Consider the following 18,236-nt stretch of genomic DNA (forward strand, 5'->3'; position numbering starts at 1 on the left):
TCAGAGGCTGTGTCCCAATTCAGGGTCTGCACGCTTGAAGTACGCGCACTACGCGTACTACGTACGGTGCGTCCTATAAGTACGAGAAGTGCGGAAGTGAGAGGCTTGTGAAATGGGACGGTATACGCTTCGTCGCGCTGTTCAGGTTGCCTAGCAACCATAACCATGATACTAACCGCGAGACACGTTACATACAGCTTTGTTTGACAGAAATGAAGGAGAAAAATGTTTTGTTGGTCATTCATTTTTGTCATGACATCACTTTGATTAGTTGAGTATCTGAGGCTGAGACCACAGGACTGTAAACATGATTGTTGGGCTTCATGTCTGTGCTGAACAGTCATTTAAGATTAGCTAGTAAATGACAATGACAATTGTCAGATTGAGATATATATATATATATATATATATATATATATATATATATATATATATATATATATATATATAAATATAAATAAAACACCCAGCACGGTTTATCCTTCAAGCTCGGGTCCTCTACCAGAGGCCTGGGAGCTTGAGGGTCCTGCGCAGTATCTTAGCTGTTCCCAGGACTGCGCTCTTCTGGACAGAGATCTCCGATGTTGTTCCCGGGATCTGCTGGAGCCACTCGCCTAGCTTGGGAGTCACCGCACCTAGTGCTCCGATTACCACGGGGACCACCGTTACCTTCACCCTCCACATCCTCTCGAGCTCTTCTCTGAGCCCTTGGTATTTCTCCAGCTTCTCGTGTTCCTTCTTCCTGATATTGCTGTCATTCGGAACCGCTACATCGATCACTACGGCCGTCTTCTTCTGTTTGTCTACCACCACTATGTCCGGTTGGTTAGCCACCACCATTTTGTCCGTCTGTATCTGGAAGTCCCACAGGATCTTAGCTCGGTCATTCTCCACCACCCTTGGGGGCATCTCCCATTTTGACCTCGGGACTTCCAGGTTATACTCGGCACAGATGTTCCTGTACACTATGCCGGCCACTTGGTTATGGCGTTCCATGTATGCCTTGCCTGCTAGCATCTTGCACCCTGCTGTTATGTGCTGGATTGTCTCTGGGGCATCTTTACACAGCCTGCACCTGGGGTCTTGCCTGGTGTGATAGACCCCAGCCTCTATGGATCTTGTGCTCAGAGCTTGTTCTTGTGCTGCCATGATTAGTGCCTCTGTGCTGTCTTTCAGTCCAGCTTTGTCCAGCCACTGGTAGGATTTCTGGATATCAGCCACCTCCTCTATCTGCCGGTGGTACATACCGTGCAGGGGCCTGTCCTTCCATGATGGTTCCTCCTCTCCCTCCTCTTTCTTGGGTTTCTGCTGCCTGAGGTATTCACTGAGCACTCGGTCAGTTGGGGCCATCTTCCCAATGTATTCTTGGATGTTCGTTGTCTCATCCTGGACTGTGGTGCTGACACTCACCAGTCCCCGGCCCCCTTCCTTCCGCTTAGCGTACAGCCTCAGGGTGCTGGACTTGGGGTGAAACCCTCCATGCATGGTAAGGAGCTTTCTTGTCTTGATGTCAGTGGCTTCTATCTCCTCCTTTGGCCAGCCTATTACCCCAGCAGGGTACCTGATCACGGGCAGGGCGTACGTGTTGATGGCCCGGATCTTGTTCTTACCATTCAGCTGACTCCTCAGGACTTGCCTGACCCTCTGCAGGTACTTGGTGGTTGCAGCTTTTCTAGCGGCCTCTTCATGGTTCCCATTTGCCTGCGGGATCCCCAGGTACTTGTAACTGTCCTCTATGTCTGCAATGTTGCCTTCTGGTAGTTCAATCCCCTCAGTTCTGACTACCTTCCCTCTCTTTGTTACCATCCGACTACACTTCTCCAGTCCGAACGACATTCCAATGTCATTGCTGTATATCCTGGTGGTGTGGATCAGTGAATCGATGTCTCGTTCACTCTTGGCATACAGCTTGATGTCATCCATGTACAGGAGGTGGCTGACAACTGCTCCGTTCCGTAGTCGGTATCCGTAGCCAGTCTTGTTAATGATCTCACTGAGGGGGTTCAGGCCTATGCAGAACAGCAGTGGGGACAGAGCATCTCCTTGGTAGATCCCGCACTTGATGGTGACTTGTGCTATGGGCTTGGAGTTGGCCTCTAGTGTTGTACGCCACATCCCCATTGAGTTCCTGATGAAGGCTCTTAGGGTCCCATTGATCTTGTACAATTCTAGGCATTCCAGTATCCAGCTGTGGGGCATTGAGTCATAGGCCTTCTTGTAATCAATCCAGGCAGTGCACAGGTTGGTCAGTCTGGTCTTGCAGTCTCGGCTGATTGTTCTGTCTACCAGTAGCTGGTGTTTTGCGCTTCTGGTATTCTTGCCAATTCCTTTCTGTGTCCCGCTCATGTATTGACCCATGTGCCTGTTCATCTTAGCCGATATGATGCCTGACAGGAGCTTCCATGTAGTACTGAGGCAGGTTATTGGTCGGTAGTTGGAGGGGACCGCTCCCTTCTTGGGGTCCTTGGGGATCAGGACCGTCCGGCCTTCGGTTAGCCATTCCGGGTGTCTCTCGTTAACTAGCAGCTGGTTCATTTGTGCTGCCAGACGCTCGTGGAGTGCAGTCAGCTTCTTCAGCCAGTAGGCGTGAACCATGTCGGGCCCTGGTGCTGTCCAACTCTTCATACTGGAGACCCTTTCTTGGATATCTGCCACTGTGATGGTTACTGGACCCTGTTCAGGGAGGTCGCTGTGGTCAGCCCTCAGATCCTCTAGCCACTGAGCATTGCCGTTATGGGTTGCGTTCAGTACTTTTGACAGTTCACTCTTCGCCCGCTCCATCTTATTAAGGAACTTCCACATACATAAATGTCAATTTCAAAACTCAACCCCATCATTTAATTTGTTTTTGATTGAAATTGAATATTACTTAAACTCTCTTAAATTAACTTCCAATAAAAAAGGTTTATCATTGATTGAAATTCATTCAGAAATGTTTAACGAATGAGCTGTCACAACTTTCAAGTACAAAGTTATGAAGTCTGTCACATTCCCCCCTTTTGTTTCTTTTTTCCTTTATTTATTTATCCTTCTTATTTCATTGTGCTGTATATTGTTACTCTTATTTGCCTTGTATGTCTACTGTACAAACTGAACTGGAATGACTGTTCGCTTTATAATTTCAATAAAGTTTGGGAAAAAAAAAACCCCTCTTCGGCCGCTCCCTTCTGCCGTATTTTGCGGCAAAATTATCCACACCCACCGCCGCGCTATGAATTGTGGGATATATGGGACCACAAAGCGTGCACCGGACCACGCTTGATATTTGGGGAAATCGACGGCGCATTTGAAGTATGCATTTGAAGTATGCATTTGAATTACACTTCGAATTGGGACAGCCGTCATCGCGTGGCGGTGACGTAACCGCACTTAAAATGCGTACTTCAAGCGTGCAGACCCTGAATTGGGACACAGCCAGAGGCTCCAAAGAATTCCAAGAATAAAGTCCCAGAGTGGAAAACTGTCACACCTGCAGATCAAATCACATAACGAAGAAGAGTCCGGGCGAAAAACCACATCTGAACGATTCAAGAAGGAAATCTGAATCTTACAAATCTGACTGGAAGTTTTTTTTTTATTATAAAATCTGTAAATAAATAAAAAAAGTCTCTTTCAAAAGTAAAAAAAGTACCAAAGTAACAAAAACCAGAAGAAAGCCAGAAGAATAAATCAGCGTCTGCAGCTCTGATTGGCTGCTGAGAACGCGCGTTTTCTGAGCATCGAGCAGCTTTACGTCACACTTTCAGACTTGGGGCTGACGTGCTCCGAGGATTTTTCCTGACACTGTCGTTTTCCAACCATGTGATGTCACCTCACCTATGACTGGACGCCTGCAGCTCACAGGTGGCAAAGCAAACGTCACCAACAGGAAGTCTGAAGCTCGGTTCAGGTCCTGGTGAGGAATTCTTCATTTCTAACCGCCATCTTCAAATGTTCGAGCAGGCGGTGCTTTAACTGTCGTTAGGAGATTTTACAGCTGTTTCTGCAACTCTGAGTCGACGGGCTGAGGGGCGGCGCCCGGATCAGTTTGGGCTTTTTCAGCAGCGCCCCCCCAGTCCTCTTGGTGGCGCCGTAGTGGGCGCTGGCGGTGACGGAATAGGAGCGTCCGTGCATCATGCGAGCGTTGAGGCCGTTGGCCATAGAGAAGGACTTCAGGTGAGACTTCAGAGCCAGTGGGAGGGGCAACTTGTCGACCAGGTGGACCGGCGTGCAGGAAACGATGGAGCGACAGCAGAGGTCCTGCAGACTGAGCACTGACACACACAGAGAACCAATCAGATTACAGCGCTCACAGAGAAGAACCAATCAAAACAGGGAATCATAAATTTATTGTATTTCATGAAAAAACACTTTATCAATAAAGTTATAAAACTTTAGGAAACAAATTGAAATATTGAATATGGAATCATGTATTTGTACAATAACATATGTTTGGATACATTTCCTAATATTTTAGGACTAAAGTCATAAAAATTTAGGAATAAAGTTGTAAAATATTCCAAGAACATTAATTTAGCAATAAATGAATAAGATTATGAAAAACATATTTCAGCAACAAAGTGAAAATGTTGTATTAATAAAGTGACAAATAAAAATAAAGTTGGAATATTTCAGGAATAAAAAGTGTTTTTTCAGGAAAGAGTGAAAGCAGAACGATGTTTTTGTGAATGACGTCTGATTTTATCCTCAGTGAGGCGGAGCCTCCAGCAGAGGGCAGCGCAGAGCTGAACGTCCCATTTTAAAGCTGCATCACAGACCTGCAGGGGGCGGAGCTAATGGCACACCTTTACTGGGCCTCCACAGGCGCTCCATGCCGTGTCTCATCAGCACGATTCGGGCGAGCTCCGTGAACGACTCGGTGATATTGAAGTTGCATAGCGGGCTGACCTCGAAAAAGGTGACGCCCAGTTTCTCGGCGTACACCTGCGCCTGCTCCGTGGTCACTTGACGCTTGTAGGCCAGGTGCAGACGGTTGCCAACGAGGATCTTAGGAACTCCTGGGGCATGCTGGGTAAACGGGGAACAGAAAGGAAAGGGGGATGTGGGTCTTTAAGCACACTCAGTGTTACAGGTGTGTCAGGTGGGGGGAGGCAGCTTAAAGTTAAGGGAAACGTTTGAAGTACAGCAACCTAAAGAGGCACTGCCTCAGCAGGCGTGGGCGCCGTTTTGACTCAGTCAGAGTTTGTGACATCACCGGTCAGCTGTTAGATAACAGGAGAGCGATGGAGAGAGAGATGACTGCACACACACACGATCGATGGCTCACCTCGTCGATCTCTTTGATCCACCTGTCGATGCCGTCAAACGACCAGCGGTTGGTGATGTCATACACCAGGATGACCCCCTGAAAACAAACAAACTCACACTCTCATCAGCGTGTTTACAGCCTCTACAGATAATCTCACCGTCATTACATCACCTGTTTAAATGAACGCTTAAAGGTTGCATCGCTGGGGGCGTGGCCTCTTTGACTGACAGGTGTGAGCACCCTGCTCTCGGGCCAGCGGGCCGTTACCTGCTCGCCGTGACTGAAACTACAGATTCAAGATCAACTTTTAGCCTTGCCGTGGCAACAGTGACACCGTTTCCATGGTTACATGTCCTCTAATAGCCCTGATGAGCGACTACAACAGAACAGCTTCATTCAGGGAAACGTGTTTTCTCACACTTCCTGCCACCGCCTGCTGCCAGAGTCACATGGCTCCATGTCCAATCAGGGAGCAGCACTCACAGCTGGTCAGCATCAGCATCTTCAGCCTCGAAACCCCCAAAGCGTGTCTAACACGGTGCTTCAGAGCACGTTTGAAACTAAAAACCAGTTTAAAACTAAAAATGTTATTTGTTCGGAAAATAAGATGAACTCATGTTGATCATTCTGATGATAGAACCGTTACTGCTTTACAGCAGCCCAGGGGTTCGTTTACATTCAGTGAAGGTCAAAGGTCATTAGGAGAATGGAGAACTCACCCCCAGGTTCAGTGAGCGCCCCCCTGTGTTTGTCTGCAGCAGTGCACTCGGTGCTCACCTGTGCTCCTCTGGAATAGGATCGGAATATGGTGCAGAACCGGCCCTGCCCCGACGTGTCCCTGAAACAACACAGACCAGGAGAGGTTAAAGGTCACCGTGGCGACGCTCACGCCTCCAAACAAACATTACTCAGAGTCTTAACTAATGACTGTGAAGCTGAAGGTCAGACTGGGATGAGCTCTCCCGTTGTCCAGCCTTAATGGGAAAGAAAAAACAAACTCCCAGCTTTACTTTGGAGAGCCGTCTCACGGGGCCGACTTCAGCTGCCTGAACGTGAAAAAGGTCCAAACACAGGAAGCCGAGCACAGAGCCAGTGGTGTGGACTTTGGTCTCGACCCTCTCAGACCGGTGACAGTGTGCGTCCTGGTTTTAAGGGTTCTGTCATGAAGTCGTGGACAGATTAGGATTGAAGTGTTCCCGAGGCTCTGGAGGAAGTGTGCACAGACATGGTGGGCTGGGTTCTCCCCTCACTCTTATTGTGAAAGGTCAGTGCTTCCTTCAGTTCAGGTAGAGTCGTGGTTTCTTTCTGTTGTTGTGTTTGACTGGATTCAGAGACTCGAAGCTGCCCAGTGTCTCAAACTCCTGTTAAAAACCTGCTTTTTTAAGCACACAGTCGTATTTACTGCTGATTTCAGCTGAGGCTGTTTTAATTGTGCACCTGCTTCACATTTTCCTACAAGATTTAAGACATGAAAGGTGGCTCAAGACTTTTGCACAGCAGCGTCCTGACTGTGGTGATGAACATGTGCACAGATGCTTGTCTCCGCCTCCTCCTGCAAGCGTAGCGCGCTCTGTGGGTTTGTTGTTCCTGTCCACAGTAAGAAACGCGAGTGTGTCTGAGCACCACAGCAGGGGTTTGCTTGGCTCATGAGCACGCGGGCGGGGAAAAGATGGCCGCCAGTTATCAAAGTCAGAGCGGCAGATCCAGACAGGATCATCACACACACACACACAGCGTCGCGTCCTCTTAAACATCAAAGCGGCAGACTGAACATGTGACGGCGCCTCGGCTGAAACACGTTTCTACAAACACGAGTGAGTTTGTGCAGAGCAGCAAACCGTCATCACAGAAACAAACTGAGTAGATTTACTCGAGTACAGCTCCGCTGATTTCATCCAATGACATCTTTTATGCCAAAGTAAAAGCATCAGTGCTGCAGATGCTCTTATGATGGCATCATCATCCTGGACTGGTCCTTCAAAATAAAAGTCCTGGTCACTTCCAGGTTAGTTTGTGTGACGTGTCCAGCAGGGCGGGTCACACGCATCTTGTGTGGTTACGCTTTTACGGTGTTCGCCCTCTGATGACGACATCCTGTCAGCTGCAGCATCAAAGGAGGTTTTGAATCAGACCTGCTGTCAGTGTCACATTAAGGCTTTTAATCATCATAAGTTATTTTCTTTCCACTTTTATCCACCACACACCGCTCAGGCTGTGCTGTCAGCTGCATTCCTCTCAGTTTCTTTGGACATAAAACTGAAACGTCAAACTAAAACTGAAGGAATATTTTCACTGAGTGAAGCGAGCCTTTAACACCCGTCAGGCTGAAGCTGGATGAAGCTCAGTACCTGAAAAAGCTTTTTATTGGGTAAACGGGCCTCACATGCCTCCTGTATATTTTGGTTGTCCTCTGCTTTCTTTCCACACAGACTGATAACATGAGACGTAGGCAGCCGTGTGAACGACGGCGTGTTCGTACCAGAGCTGCAGCTTCACTCTTCTCCCGTCCAGGAGGATGGTGGTCGTCTTGTAGTCGATTCCTGAAAAACAGCAGAAGGAAAGATTCAGATCAAACCAACGAGCAGCAGTTTTAGATCCAACGTGCCAAACATCTCAAACATGCATCACAAACAGTGGCGGTCCGAGCCTGTTTGGCGCCCTGGGCCCAGCAAATGGGCATCAGAAAACCGATCAGTGCCTATGCCATCCCCAATATACGCTGGCATGACGTCGCAGCAGCATGAGTACGAGCAATTTTTTTTTTTTTTTCCGCAGATGCCCGTGATGCCGCCCCGGGCAACCGCCTGTGTTGCCTGTATCAAAAACCTCTACTGATCACAAATAACATCAAATCAGAAAAGAATGACTTTGACTGTGATGAATGAATTTGTGAGGGCCAGCCAATCAGAACAAACAAAGGCACAGTATTAGAAGGAATCGTCAATCATGCAAAGCACTGCAGCAGGTCTGAGCAGATACAGCGGTTCATGAGGAGTTCACGTCCATGGCTTTATGTTGCTAAACCACGTTGTTCAGTTTAGGCTGTAAAAACAGTTTGCTCTGAATAAGGACTTGCTAAGCTTTAGTTAGTAACTACATTTAATTAAAGGGTTATTCGTGAAACCCTCATATATTCATGAACACTTTCACCAGAGCCCTGCAGCTGCCCAAATCCAGGTGTGATGCTGGGTATTCAGAGCGTCCTGTGCAGGTGTGTGGTTTCTCTCCAGCTTGTTACTGGTTAGCCGCTAATATCAGGCGACTCTCACAGGGGACAAAAACAGAAAGCAGCTCGTCTCTTCTGTAACTGTAATTATTATTAGCTTCCTGAAAATAACCACAGCGCACTTTGACGTGTCGACACACGCGGCACACGCTCACCGTCACGTATGTCACGGGAAAGCTGCTGGGTGCAGGAAGCAGGGCTGGACTGGGACAAAAAAATCGGACCGGCCCACCAGGTATTATAGGAAAAACCATAAAGCCTTTGAATGAAAACACTGTTGTGACAGTGATGTACAGTCTTGTTGGTATATGCATGATTCCTATACATTTTACATCATACTAAAAACTTTGGTTGTAAGATTCAGATAATTATTTATTAAAAGCGAAACATTTTAAATGAGAATAAGAAAGTATGTCTTTGTGCCCCCCTCTCCCTGTTAATGCCCTACCTGCCCCCGTGGCAAAGCTTTGCTAGACCCGCCCCTGCACAGTTACCAGCTGTCAGATACTTAGAAAAGGATCCTGGTGTTATTTGTCTCTCAGAAACAGTTCATAACTTCCCTTCAATTCAGCTGATACTAGAAATTAATATTAAATAAATTCTAACAACAGCTGATCAAGCTTAAACGTGCTGCTGCTGTTTAGCACGACATCAGCTGGTTCTTCTTTCTGGCGCAAAGTGGGCGATAAACAAACAAGAGAGCCGATCAGCTGATCACTGATCAGTTTCATGATTGAAGTAGCAACAGGAGAGGGAGGGGGGAGGATGAGAGGAGAAGAGGCACGGTTGGCAGTTACTAACTAACCTTATGAATAAAATAAAGTTCACTATCAGTAACATCATAGCACCACCCAGCTGTATAGAAACTCCGTCATGCTAGCTAGTAGCAGTACGAGTTATTGTAACTGACTGTAAAAAGTCAGCACAACAAAAATAAACTAAACTTGGTTCATATCTGACCCAGATAGACTGCAGCTCATAACTTCTTACCTGGAGTTCAGTTCACTGCCTCGGGGCTCTGCTCCTCCTGCCTCCCCTTCCCCTCATCCACCTGCTGGCCTCTGTGGAAGCTCCGCCACAGCCACCAGCAAACAGCTGAGTTGTTTTTACACATCTGCCAGCATCTGGCCAATCCACCACCTCTCATTGTTTATACCGTTACAAAAATCAAAATCAAAAATCACCATGGCCCACAGGCAAATGCCTGTATGCCTGATGGCCAGTCCAGCTATGGCAGGAAATAGGAGATTCCGGGGGATGATGCTGCCCTAAGCCCAGTACTACTATGATAGAGTGCTGATGCTAGTGGGACGGCCTTCTGTGGTCCTCCATCAATGACCTAAGATGGTTCCAGTGTCACTTTGACACAGTTTACAGTATATGTGCTTAACTATTAATGACACAAACGACTGGTGTGATATGACTCCGTCTCTCTGACCCAACACTGACAACAGGATTAACTTTGACCATTTTTGCCTCTTTTGTGGGGCAGCAGCTTCACCTACACCCACATGTAGACCACAACTGCTTCCTCGTAGTGACAGCTACACGCACAAAGATGTGGAGCGAGCTCTTAGAGCAGCTTCAGCAGAGGCTGATTGCACGGCGTCTACCAGCACTGAAACGAAACTGCTCTGACTAAAACAAAATGAGCTTTACATTTCACGTGTACTTGTTACGATTTGAATCTTAAGTCATTTTTTTATTCATTTACTAGTTTTGACTAGTAAAAGCATAAAAGCAAAAACAGACAATACTAAATTATGAATACTGATTCCTGTGTCCATGCAGGTTGAATCCCAGCCAATCCCTGCACAGAAATGTCCAAAGATGAGTTAATAATTCTAAGAATTCAACTGCTCAACGAACAGAAAGAGGGCTCCCTGATAACTGACTATAAATTAATAATGTGCTATTAGCAAAGAACAAACAGTGAAAGCCAGCTCCTCGTATCGAACACGTATATGAAAATATCTGCGGGAGAATATCCTGAGAGAACAAGACGTGATATAACGTAGGAGTTATTCTGGGAGACGTAAGCCCCACCGACACACGCTGTGTCCAAGTTATTGCACACACACACTCTGGTGTGCATGATGCATGAAGGGAAAGTGGAGTTACATAACAGGCTAAAACAGAAAGGTCTGCTGACAGATGTCTAAACAGCAGAGCGCTGGGAAACGTAGCTGCTGCAGGGTGACAATAAGAGCTCCATGATTCAGTTTAAACACCAGCAGGCCCGAGTGCACGAAACAAGATTCCTTTATTCAAATCTGCACAAATTGATTCATCTTTGTTCTTTCAGTGTGACACAATAACTCCTAAGTACAGGAGGCGTTACTGAGACTTGTCTACAAGAGTGTGAGTCAACTGATTTCACAAAGTTCTGTGTTTTTATTGTATAAACAAATAAATAAGAAGAATAAAACAAACATTGAAATCAAACAAAGCAAACTAACAGTAAACAGTTTCCAACAATAACAAATAAACTGGATTAGAAATAAAATTAAATTTAAAAATATAAAACTGCAAAACTCTGATTAGCGGTTGTTTGTAGCTTAGCCACACTACAGTTAAAACAGCCTTGTAGTGCACAAAAATAATAAGCAGCTTCTTATCTTACATTAGCTTCATGTCCTGCTCTCAGATATTAGCCACGCTAACACTACGATACGTTAGCTGACGTTAGTCGAGAAAATCTTTTTATGTTGCTCTAGCTTCATTTACTGCTGTTAGCCTATTTAAGGTTTACCTTATCTAAGCTAATGTCACATTAGCACGCTATCTGATAGCTTTGTGTCCCATTAACTAAGAATTGATAACTTAGCCACATTAGCATTGTGTTAGCTTCACAGTAGGGGTGGGTTTTGATGATCGATTCATCGATTAAAATCGATCCTGGCTTGGATAACGTGATATCGATTCATTAAAATCCTGAATCGATTTTTTAATATAAATTTATTTTGCCTGAAACGCCAGAATCTCAGGTTAAACTTCACAAAATTTCAACAATCACCAAACAGCTAAAACAGTAAATGAGAGCAGGAACACGGCTTCTGCACAAAGACGTAAACACAAAGCGCCGACGCATCAGAATCAGTGAGATGTGACTTTCTCACCGACGGCACGGACACGGTCGGGGCTGAAAGCGACAGCTCGCTGATTCTGATGTGTCGGCGGGTCGAGCTTTGTGTTCACGCCCTTTTTGCGCTGATTCTAAAGCTGCAGGTTTTATCTCTCTCCAAACAATATTGACCGAACCAGCAGCAAAAGAAGATCCAAACTACGCTTCACACAAACATGAATTCACTCTGACTTTTGCTGCTTTGCTTCCACCAGGATAAAATCACACTTCATGCACAGCTCTCTCTCTCTCTCTCTCTCTCTCTCTCTCTCTCTCTGTTTTCTGCATTATTCGCTTGCTTGTTACGCACAAGTCCACTGTTGTTTACAGCCTGTCAGCCGCTGTTTTTTTCCTTTTACTTACTTCCGAAAAGAAAACCTAATTTCTGCCGTTCAATACTGAACAAATGTAAACTTTTTAAAATTATACAAAATGCAAAACGCTGTGTCTGTAATAAAACCGCTGTTACATCAGAGGTGATGTTCATATGTTGATTAATGGTTTTCTTTCGTTTTTGATGTACTGCAGAATATTTTTATAAAATCCCAGAACAGGAAAATCAACTTCATGTTTTTCTGTTTTATCCTCAGTTACTTTGACACAAAGGCCTCGCTGTGATGCTCACACCTTTGATAAAGTCTCAAAAGTGTCAGCTTCCTTTTTATAGATACAAAAATATGTAAATGTACTGATCTGAATTATAATATTGCTGACTGTCTGAGGCAAAATTTCCCAGATTCGAATCGAATCGATTCGGGACTTTGTGAATTGGAATCGAATCGATTCTAGAAATCAGTGACGATATCCAGCCCTACTTCACAGCCTGATGTTGGCCCTTCTTGTGTTAGCTCTGTGTTATAATTGAGTCTGAATAATAAAACAGGCAGTATTATGGTACAGATTACCCCTCTTTAAGTTTTCTTGTAACACCTGGGCGAGCAGCCACACGGATCATTTTATCAGACTGTTAGTAACTCTGTTTGGGAACTGAGGGGAGATTTGGACTCACAGATGGTTAATGATGTCAGAGGTTCTGCCGTGCTGCTGCGTTTTGTTTCAAACAGAAATATGACCACTTACATCTTTGTGTGCCATCTGTAAAGAAGTCCTCACAATCAGTTCAAACCCAAACAAACACATCACCTCTAACAGTATTCTTCATGCATAGTGAAGGTCGGCCTATCTGTAAGAGCCGGTTCACACTGGAGGAATGAGTCAGCCTCTCCTGGCAGCACCAGCAGCATCATTATACCCCCACCGAGCAGCTCGCAGCAGCACCACCACAACCACACAAACACTCTCACAGTGCACATTTGGAGTAGATGGGAGAGTGGAGTGTTTTTGTGGAGTTACACAACACTCAGAAGGATGTTATAAAAGAGCCGATCGTGGCGTTCAGACCGTAAACAAGCGCTTGGCCCGTCTTCGCGTGTCTCATTTGGGAGTAATTATCAACGGCTCATAAAAGCACAGAGAATAAACTAGCAAGCTGTTTGTGTGCATTTTTCCGAGCTCGCGTCAATGCTAATCAAGGCTTCCCCATGTGGTCTGGCTCAGCTTTGCACTGCAGCCAGCTCTTCTCTGGACTCGGCAGGAGAGCAAAGCCCCCTCCTGGACCTGAGAGCCAGAAATCGTCCCACAGTTTCACCACAGCTATGTCTGTGTGCCGTCATGCCTCCCGTTAGAGGAGATGACCCAGAAACAGCAGAAGCCTGCGGTTTTCCATCAGCCTGAAACCGTCCTCACACCAAGGAAAACCCAGAAACGGCACGACTCGAGGCCTCTGCTGATGTCGCTGCTACTGATTAATCCACCCAACGGTCGTCACGTCTGAGAGACCAAAGACAAAAAATTACTAAACAAAAACTGATTTCTGTTCATCAGCAGTGTCACAGCTGAGGTTCATCAAACATTCAGATCAACATGTCCAACGTAGTTCCTCCAGAAAACCACAGACCTCTAGTTTTCCTGTTACTGTATCAATGAACACTTTATCCTACAGTTTCCACAGTTTCTCAGAACCCAGGATGTGTGTTCAAAACCAATTTACTGCATGAAAGGACAAGGGCCCAACAGTATGGTGCAAACTGCGCCCAGTACAGAGGCAGCTGCATTATAGTGCTAACATCTGCACAGGTAGCATGCTAACACTTAGCTAGCCAAGAACCCAGACTGATGGTAAAGCTGGGTGTATGCAGACCCCGGCCCAGCAGCCAGAGCCTGAACATCAACGGGTAACAAACTGATGAGCAGTCAGCCTGCAGCCTGTTCCTACCAGTTCAGAATCACCGTGGTGACCACTCCAAAGTGTCTTTGTGCTGGTTTCCATCTTTGCTTTTTGTTCATCCCTGAACAATAAAAGAAAGAGCGTACCTGTGTCCTCATGAGGACTGTGTTTCAGGACAATTTACGGAGTAATGAGAAAGCAATGGAAAAAAACCTTTCTTCAGCGTAATTAAGTAACGCAGCACATCACTTTTAAGCAAAGTAATGAGTAATGTGTAATGGATTACTTTTTTGAGTAATGATTTTGCTCCATATTGTAATTCTTTGCTTCAGAATAGTTCAGAATAATCCTTCATCTCATACGGAGACAGCTGGCTGCCCCTCACAACAGAAGGTTTAAATAGCAAGTGGGCGGGGCTTCTGTGCCTGAGATTGACCATATAAGGATATAACCTCCCTATGACATCATACAAAGCCAACACCATAAAAAACTGGTGTAAACTGAGTGTTTAGATCTGAGCTTTGGTCTCATAGTGATTAATGAACATAGGCTGAGCTGATTATTGTCACTGGGACAGCAGATAGATGTCATTTCACTGTTAGGAGACACAAATATTACTGATGGCGTAGCTGTGTGGAATATTTTAAAAACAGGATAATTGGATAAAACTTACTACAGATTTTTATACATTTTCTATTTTTTGAATTTACTTCTTTCACTTCAGAATTAGACATGAGAGTACAGCCTTCCTTCCTCCAGGATGATTCAGAGACCATGTGGGTGTTTTTCTGCATCCACAAAGCATGGCACTGGCCTGTCATCTGTGACCTTTGACCTCCTCACTGCAGGCTGTGGCTGGTGATGTCAGCAGACCTTTTTATGTGCAGGGGAGATTTTTTGGCGTGTGAGGACTCATCTCCTGAGCCAGCAGACTGTTCTCTGCTGGTAAATCGTTTTCTGTCCAAGTATAAAACATGAAAACACGTCTGCTGTAAACAGGTGAGTAACATCACCTGCTGCTGCTGCACGTCACGTCTGACCACGGTGGAGCTCAGATCATCTATGAAACTGTCCTAAAAGCTCAGTTTGGACTTTTCTGCAGAGAGATGACAGCCGTGTGCAGGATGTTACATATTTAAATATGAAATCAGTTTTTATGACAGCAGGTTGAGCATGTGGTCATGTGACTCGTGAGCACAGTGTGTTACATCGTGTGTCAGCGCGTGAACTTGGAGAGCTTCAACTCCTGTCACCCTCCTGCAGGCCGAGCATGAGTCATGAGCAGCTGCCTGCCAGCGCCACACACAGACACACACAGACGTACACACACACACAGACACAGACACACAGACACACACACACACACACACAGACACACACGCACACGCACACACACACACACACACACACACACACACACACACACACACACACACACACCATGGCAACACGGCTTCAATATTACAAACTAAAACGGTGTGTGGAGCTTCTAATGCTTCCCAGAACAAAGCAACACTTCACTGCAGTTCCTCTGACGTCCACAGGGGGCAGGCTCTAAAACCAGCCAATCACCACTGTTGAGTGACATCACAGTGATTATGTCCAGTTTTTATACGCAGTGGATCCAAACCATCAGTTAGTTGGATGGTGTCTGCTCACCAGAGAACAATGCATATCTTAACAACTATGGCTCTTATTTTGAAAGAGTAAAACTTGTGAACCAGTTAAAATGCTTTCAATAATAAAATACACTCAGCTGTTTATTAAAGTAAACGTGAATACATTTATTTATTTTTAAGAATAAACTTGTGAACTTATTTCACAAAAACAGCTTTTTCTTGTAAACTTTAATCACTAACTTTCATTTTTCAACTCAGAATAAAATCTTTTCATAAGGACTAATAATAACTAATAATAACATAATTCTTTTCTTTTCATAAAGCTTTGATGTCAGAGAGGCTGCTGTGGACTGGAGCTCTGATGGAGGCGCTTAAAGTTTGAGTGAACATGAAGTCAGACTCCTGATGGAGGACTCGGTGTCAGCAGCCTCCACAGAGATCACCGGACAGCTGACCCTACTCCCCCCACTCACCCATGTTGTAGCCGTACGGGGACTCGGTGGCTCCGTCCTGCAGGCTGGCCAGGATCTCGCCCTTCCCCACGTCGCTGTCGCCCACCAGCAGGAACTTGAGCAGAAAGTCGTAGGCGCGCGCCGGGCTGCTTCTGTGGCTCATGCTCGCGGCGGGTGACGGCTGTGGTGTCCCATCCTGAGATGAGAGCAGGCTTACACCTCTTCCCCCCGCACTCAGACTGGAGCGTGTTCAGGAGCTGCTCGGAGCGCGTCCAGCTGTGCCATCGGCGCGCTTTTACGCACGACAGTAAAAATCCTCTGCAGGTTCAGGTCCAGGTCTGCTCCCGGACTGAGGAGCAACTCATGGATCTCTGGCCTCCCCCCTCCCTGCTCCAGCTGAGGAGGTGAGGGAGGGTGTTTATCTCGGTTCGATTGGGTAATCGTTCGAGTTGCTAGGGCAACCTTGAGTCAGGATTGGACGTTGGAGACGTCCATCAGCGAGCGGGACAAGCTGTGCGTTTGGCTCACTAAGTGACGTCAAGCTGAACAGAAATAGAAAAGGCAACAATTTCCTGTTTGGATTGAGAAAATAAAAGCATGACAGCGGCTGGGCGGAAGAGATGCTTTACACAGGAGCAGTCTAGAGATGAGCCTTCGGACAGACAGCAGTCCGGGTTTGATGAGGCTGATGTTCAGATCAACAAGTGCAGCACTCGGAGCAGACTGAGGTTACATTTGCAGGAGATATTTCATGATGTCCATCTGCGTCTCTCTGAGTTTTGTGAAGCAGTGACTGTTGGAAATGTCTTAATGCAGTCGAAGGAAGAAGTTTTCCTCCATCAGCTCACACTCGAGTAACCAATCACTGACTGAAAGCGTGACAATGTTATTTATACAGCACCAACTCACAACAGCAGTCACCTCAACAACATGTTTTTGGCTGTTTTGGCCGTGCCCACCCTGACAAAGATGAATGACATATTTGGTTGCTGTAAAACCACAAACTCTGTGGCAGGGTTGGTCCTTCCCGGGAGTAGGGAGTGGGGGAGTTATCTTTTTTTGTGTTGTGCTCTGGTTTCCCAGAGGCCGAGGCACAATAACAGCAACAGCAGATATAAATTCCTAACTTCCTGACAAATAGACCACAGTCTGTCAGACTCGGCCCCCACCGGTCCAGCACCATCACACTCAGCACCGGGTCTCCACAAGGATGTGTTTTGAGTCCCCTCCTGTTTACGCTCTACACATCCGACTGCTCCCCTACCCATCTCTCAAACACCATCATAAAGTTCGCGGATGACACCACAGTGGTTGGACTCATCTCAAGGGGGGATGAGTCGGACTACAGAGATGAGGTCAACAGACTGACTGAGTGGTGTTCAGTTAACAACCTCCAACTGAACACCACGAAAACTAAAGAACTTATCTTGGACTTCAGGAAGGGCAGAGCAGACCCGGCCCCACTCTACATCCACGGGAACTGTGTGGAGAGGGTACACTCCATGAGGTTTCTGGGCGTGCAGATATCTGATGACCTCTCCTGGACTGCAAATACTACAGCGGTGGTTAAAAAGGCCCAGCAGCGTCTCCACTTTCTGAGAGTGCTCAGGAGGAACAACCTGGAGGAGAGGCTGCTGGTGACATTTTACAGAGCCACCATAGAGAGCATCCTAACGTACGGCACAACATCATGGTAAGCAGGGTGCTCAGCTGCAGACAGGAAAGTACTGCAGAGGGTCATCAACACAGCCCAGAAGATCACTGGCTGCTCTCTGCCCAGCCTGGAGGTCACTGCAAACTCTCGGTACCTCAGCAGAGCTGGCAATATCATCAAGGACCACTCTCACCCCAGCAACCAACTGTTTGAACTATTACCGTCAGGCCGACGGTACAGGTCACATAAAACCAAAACAGATTCAGGGATAGCTTCTTTCCCAGAGCTATCACCGTAGTAAATAAGCACAAAAACAACTGAACCTATTCCATACCGTCACTGTCATTATATTATGCTGCTATTCATACTGTCATTATATTAATGCTGCTATCCTGTATTGTACATACTATTGTTTGAGTACTTACGATTGTTTTTTTTGTCCTTTTATATTTATATTTATTATTGAAACTTGCACCAAGGGAGTGGCACTCCAATTTCGTTGTACTCTGTACAATGACAATAAAAGGCTATTCTATTCTATTCTATTCTATTCTATTCTATTCTATTCTAAATTAGTGACAAATGTAAATATGAAAACATCCTTTCAACCTGTCAGGACTGTTTGAGGTCAGACTTTAAAGCTTCGAATTTATCTTTTCTCCTTTATGATTTTTAAATAAAGTTTC

General features: G+C 45.9%; 1 protein-coding gene across 2 annotated transcripts; it reads right to left on the bottom strand.

Annotated features, from left to right (window-relative positions):
- Positions 1–2,648: 2,648 nt before the first annotated feature.
- Positions 2,649–16,330, bottom strand: rab40b (RAB40B, member RAS oncogene family). 2 transcript variants are annotated; one of them, XM_080872592.1, is made up of 6 exons: positions 15,918–16,324; positions 7,728–7,788; positions 6,026–6,086; positions 5,267–5,344; positions 4,785–5,007; positions 2,649–4,253 (listed from the first exon to the last, which is right to left on the bottom strand). In XM_080872592.1, exons 1-6 carry the CDS (start codon positions 16,057–16,059, stop codon positions 3,961–3,963), a joined length of 858 nt encoding a protein of 285 aa, XP_080728718.1. In that variant the 5' UTR covers positions 16,060–16,324; the 3' UTR covers positions 2,649–3,960. The 2 variants fall into 2 exon arrangements, with proteins under 2 accessions (XP_080728718.1, XP_080728717.1); XM_080872591.1 differs by having other exon boundaries at positions 3,953–4,253; positions 4,758–5,007; positions 15,918–16,330.
- Positions 16,331–18,236: the final 1,906 nt, after the last annotated feature.

Source organism: Rhamphochromis sp. 'chilingali' (assembly GCF_963969265.1).
Source record: "Rhamphochromis sp. 'chilingali' genome assembly, chromosome: 22".
NCBI lineage: Eukaryota > Metazoa > Chordata > Actinopteri > Cichliformes > Cichlidae > Rhamphochromis > Rhamphochromis sp. 'chilingali'.

Coding starts and splice junctions, on each gene's coding strand:
- rab40b (XM_080872591.1), bottom strand. CDS start 16,059: ATGAGCCACAGAAGCAGCCCGGCGCGCGCCTACGACTTTCTGCTCAAG. Junction 7,789..15,917: donor CCCGTACGGCTACAACATGG/GTGAGTGGGGGG, acceptor GCTGTTTTTCAG/GAATCGACTACAAGACGACC. Junction 5,345..6,025: donor CCTATTCCAGAGGAGCACAG/GTGAGCACCGAG, acceptor GTTTGTTTTCAG/GGGGTCATCCTGGTGTATGA.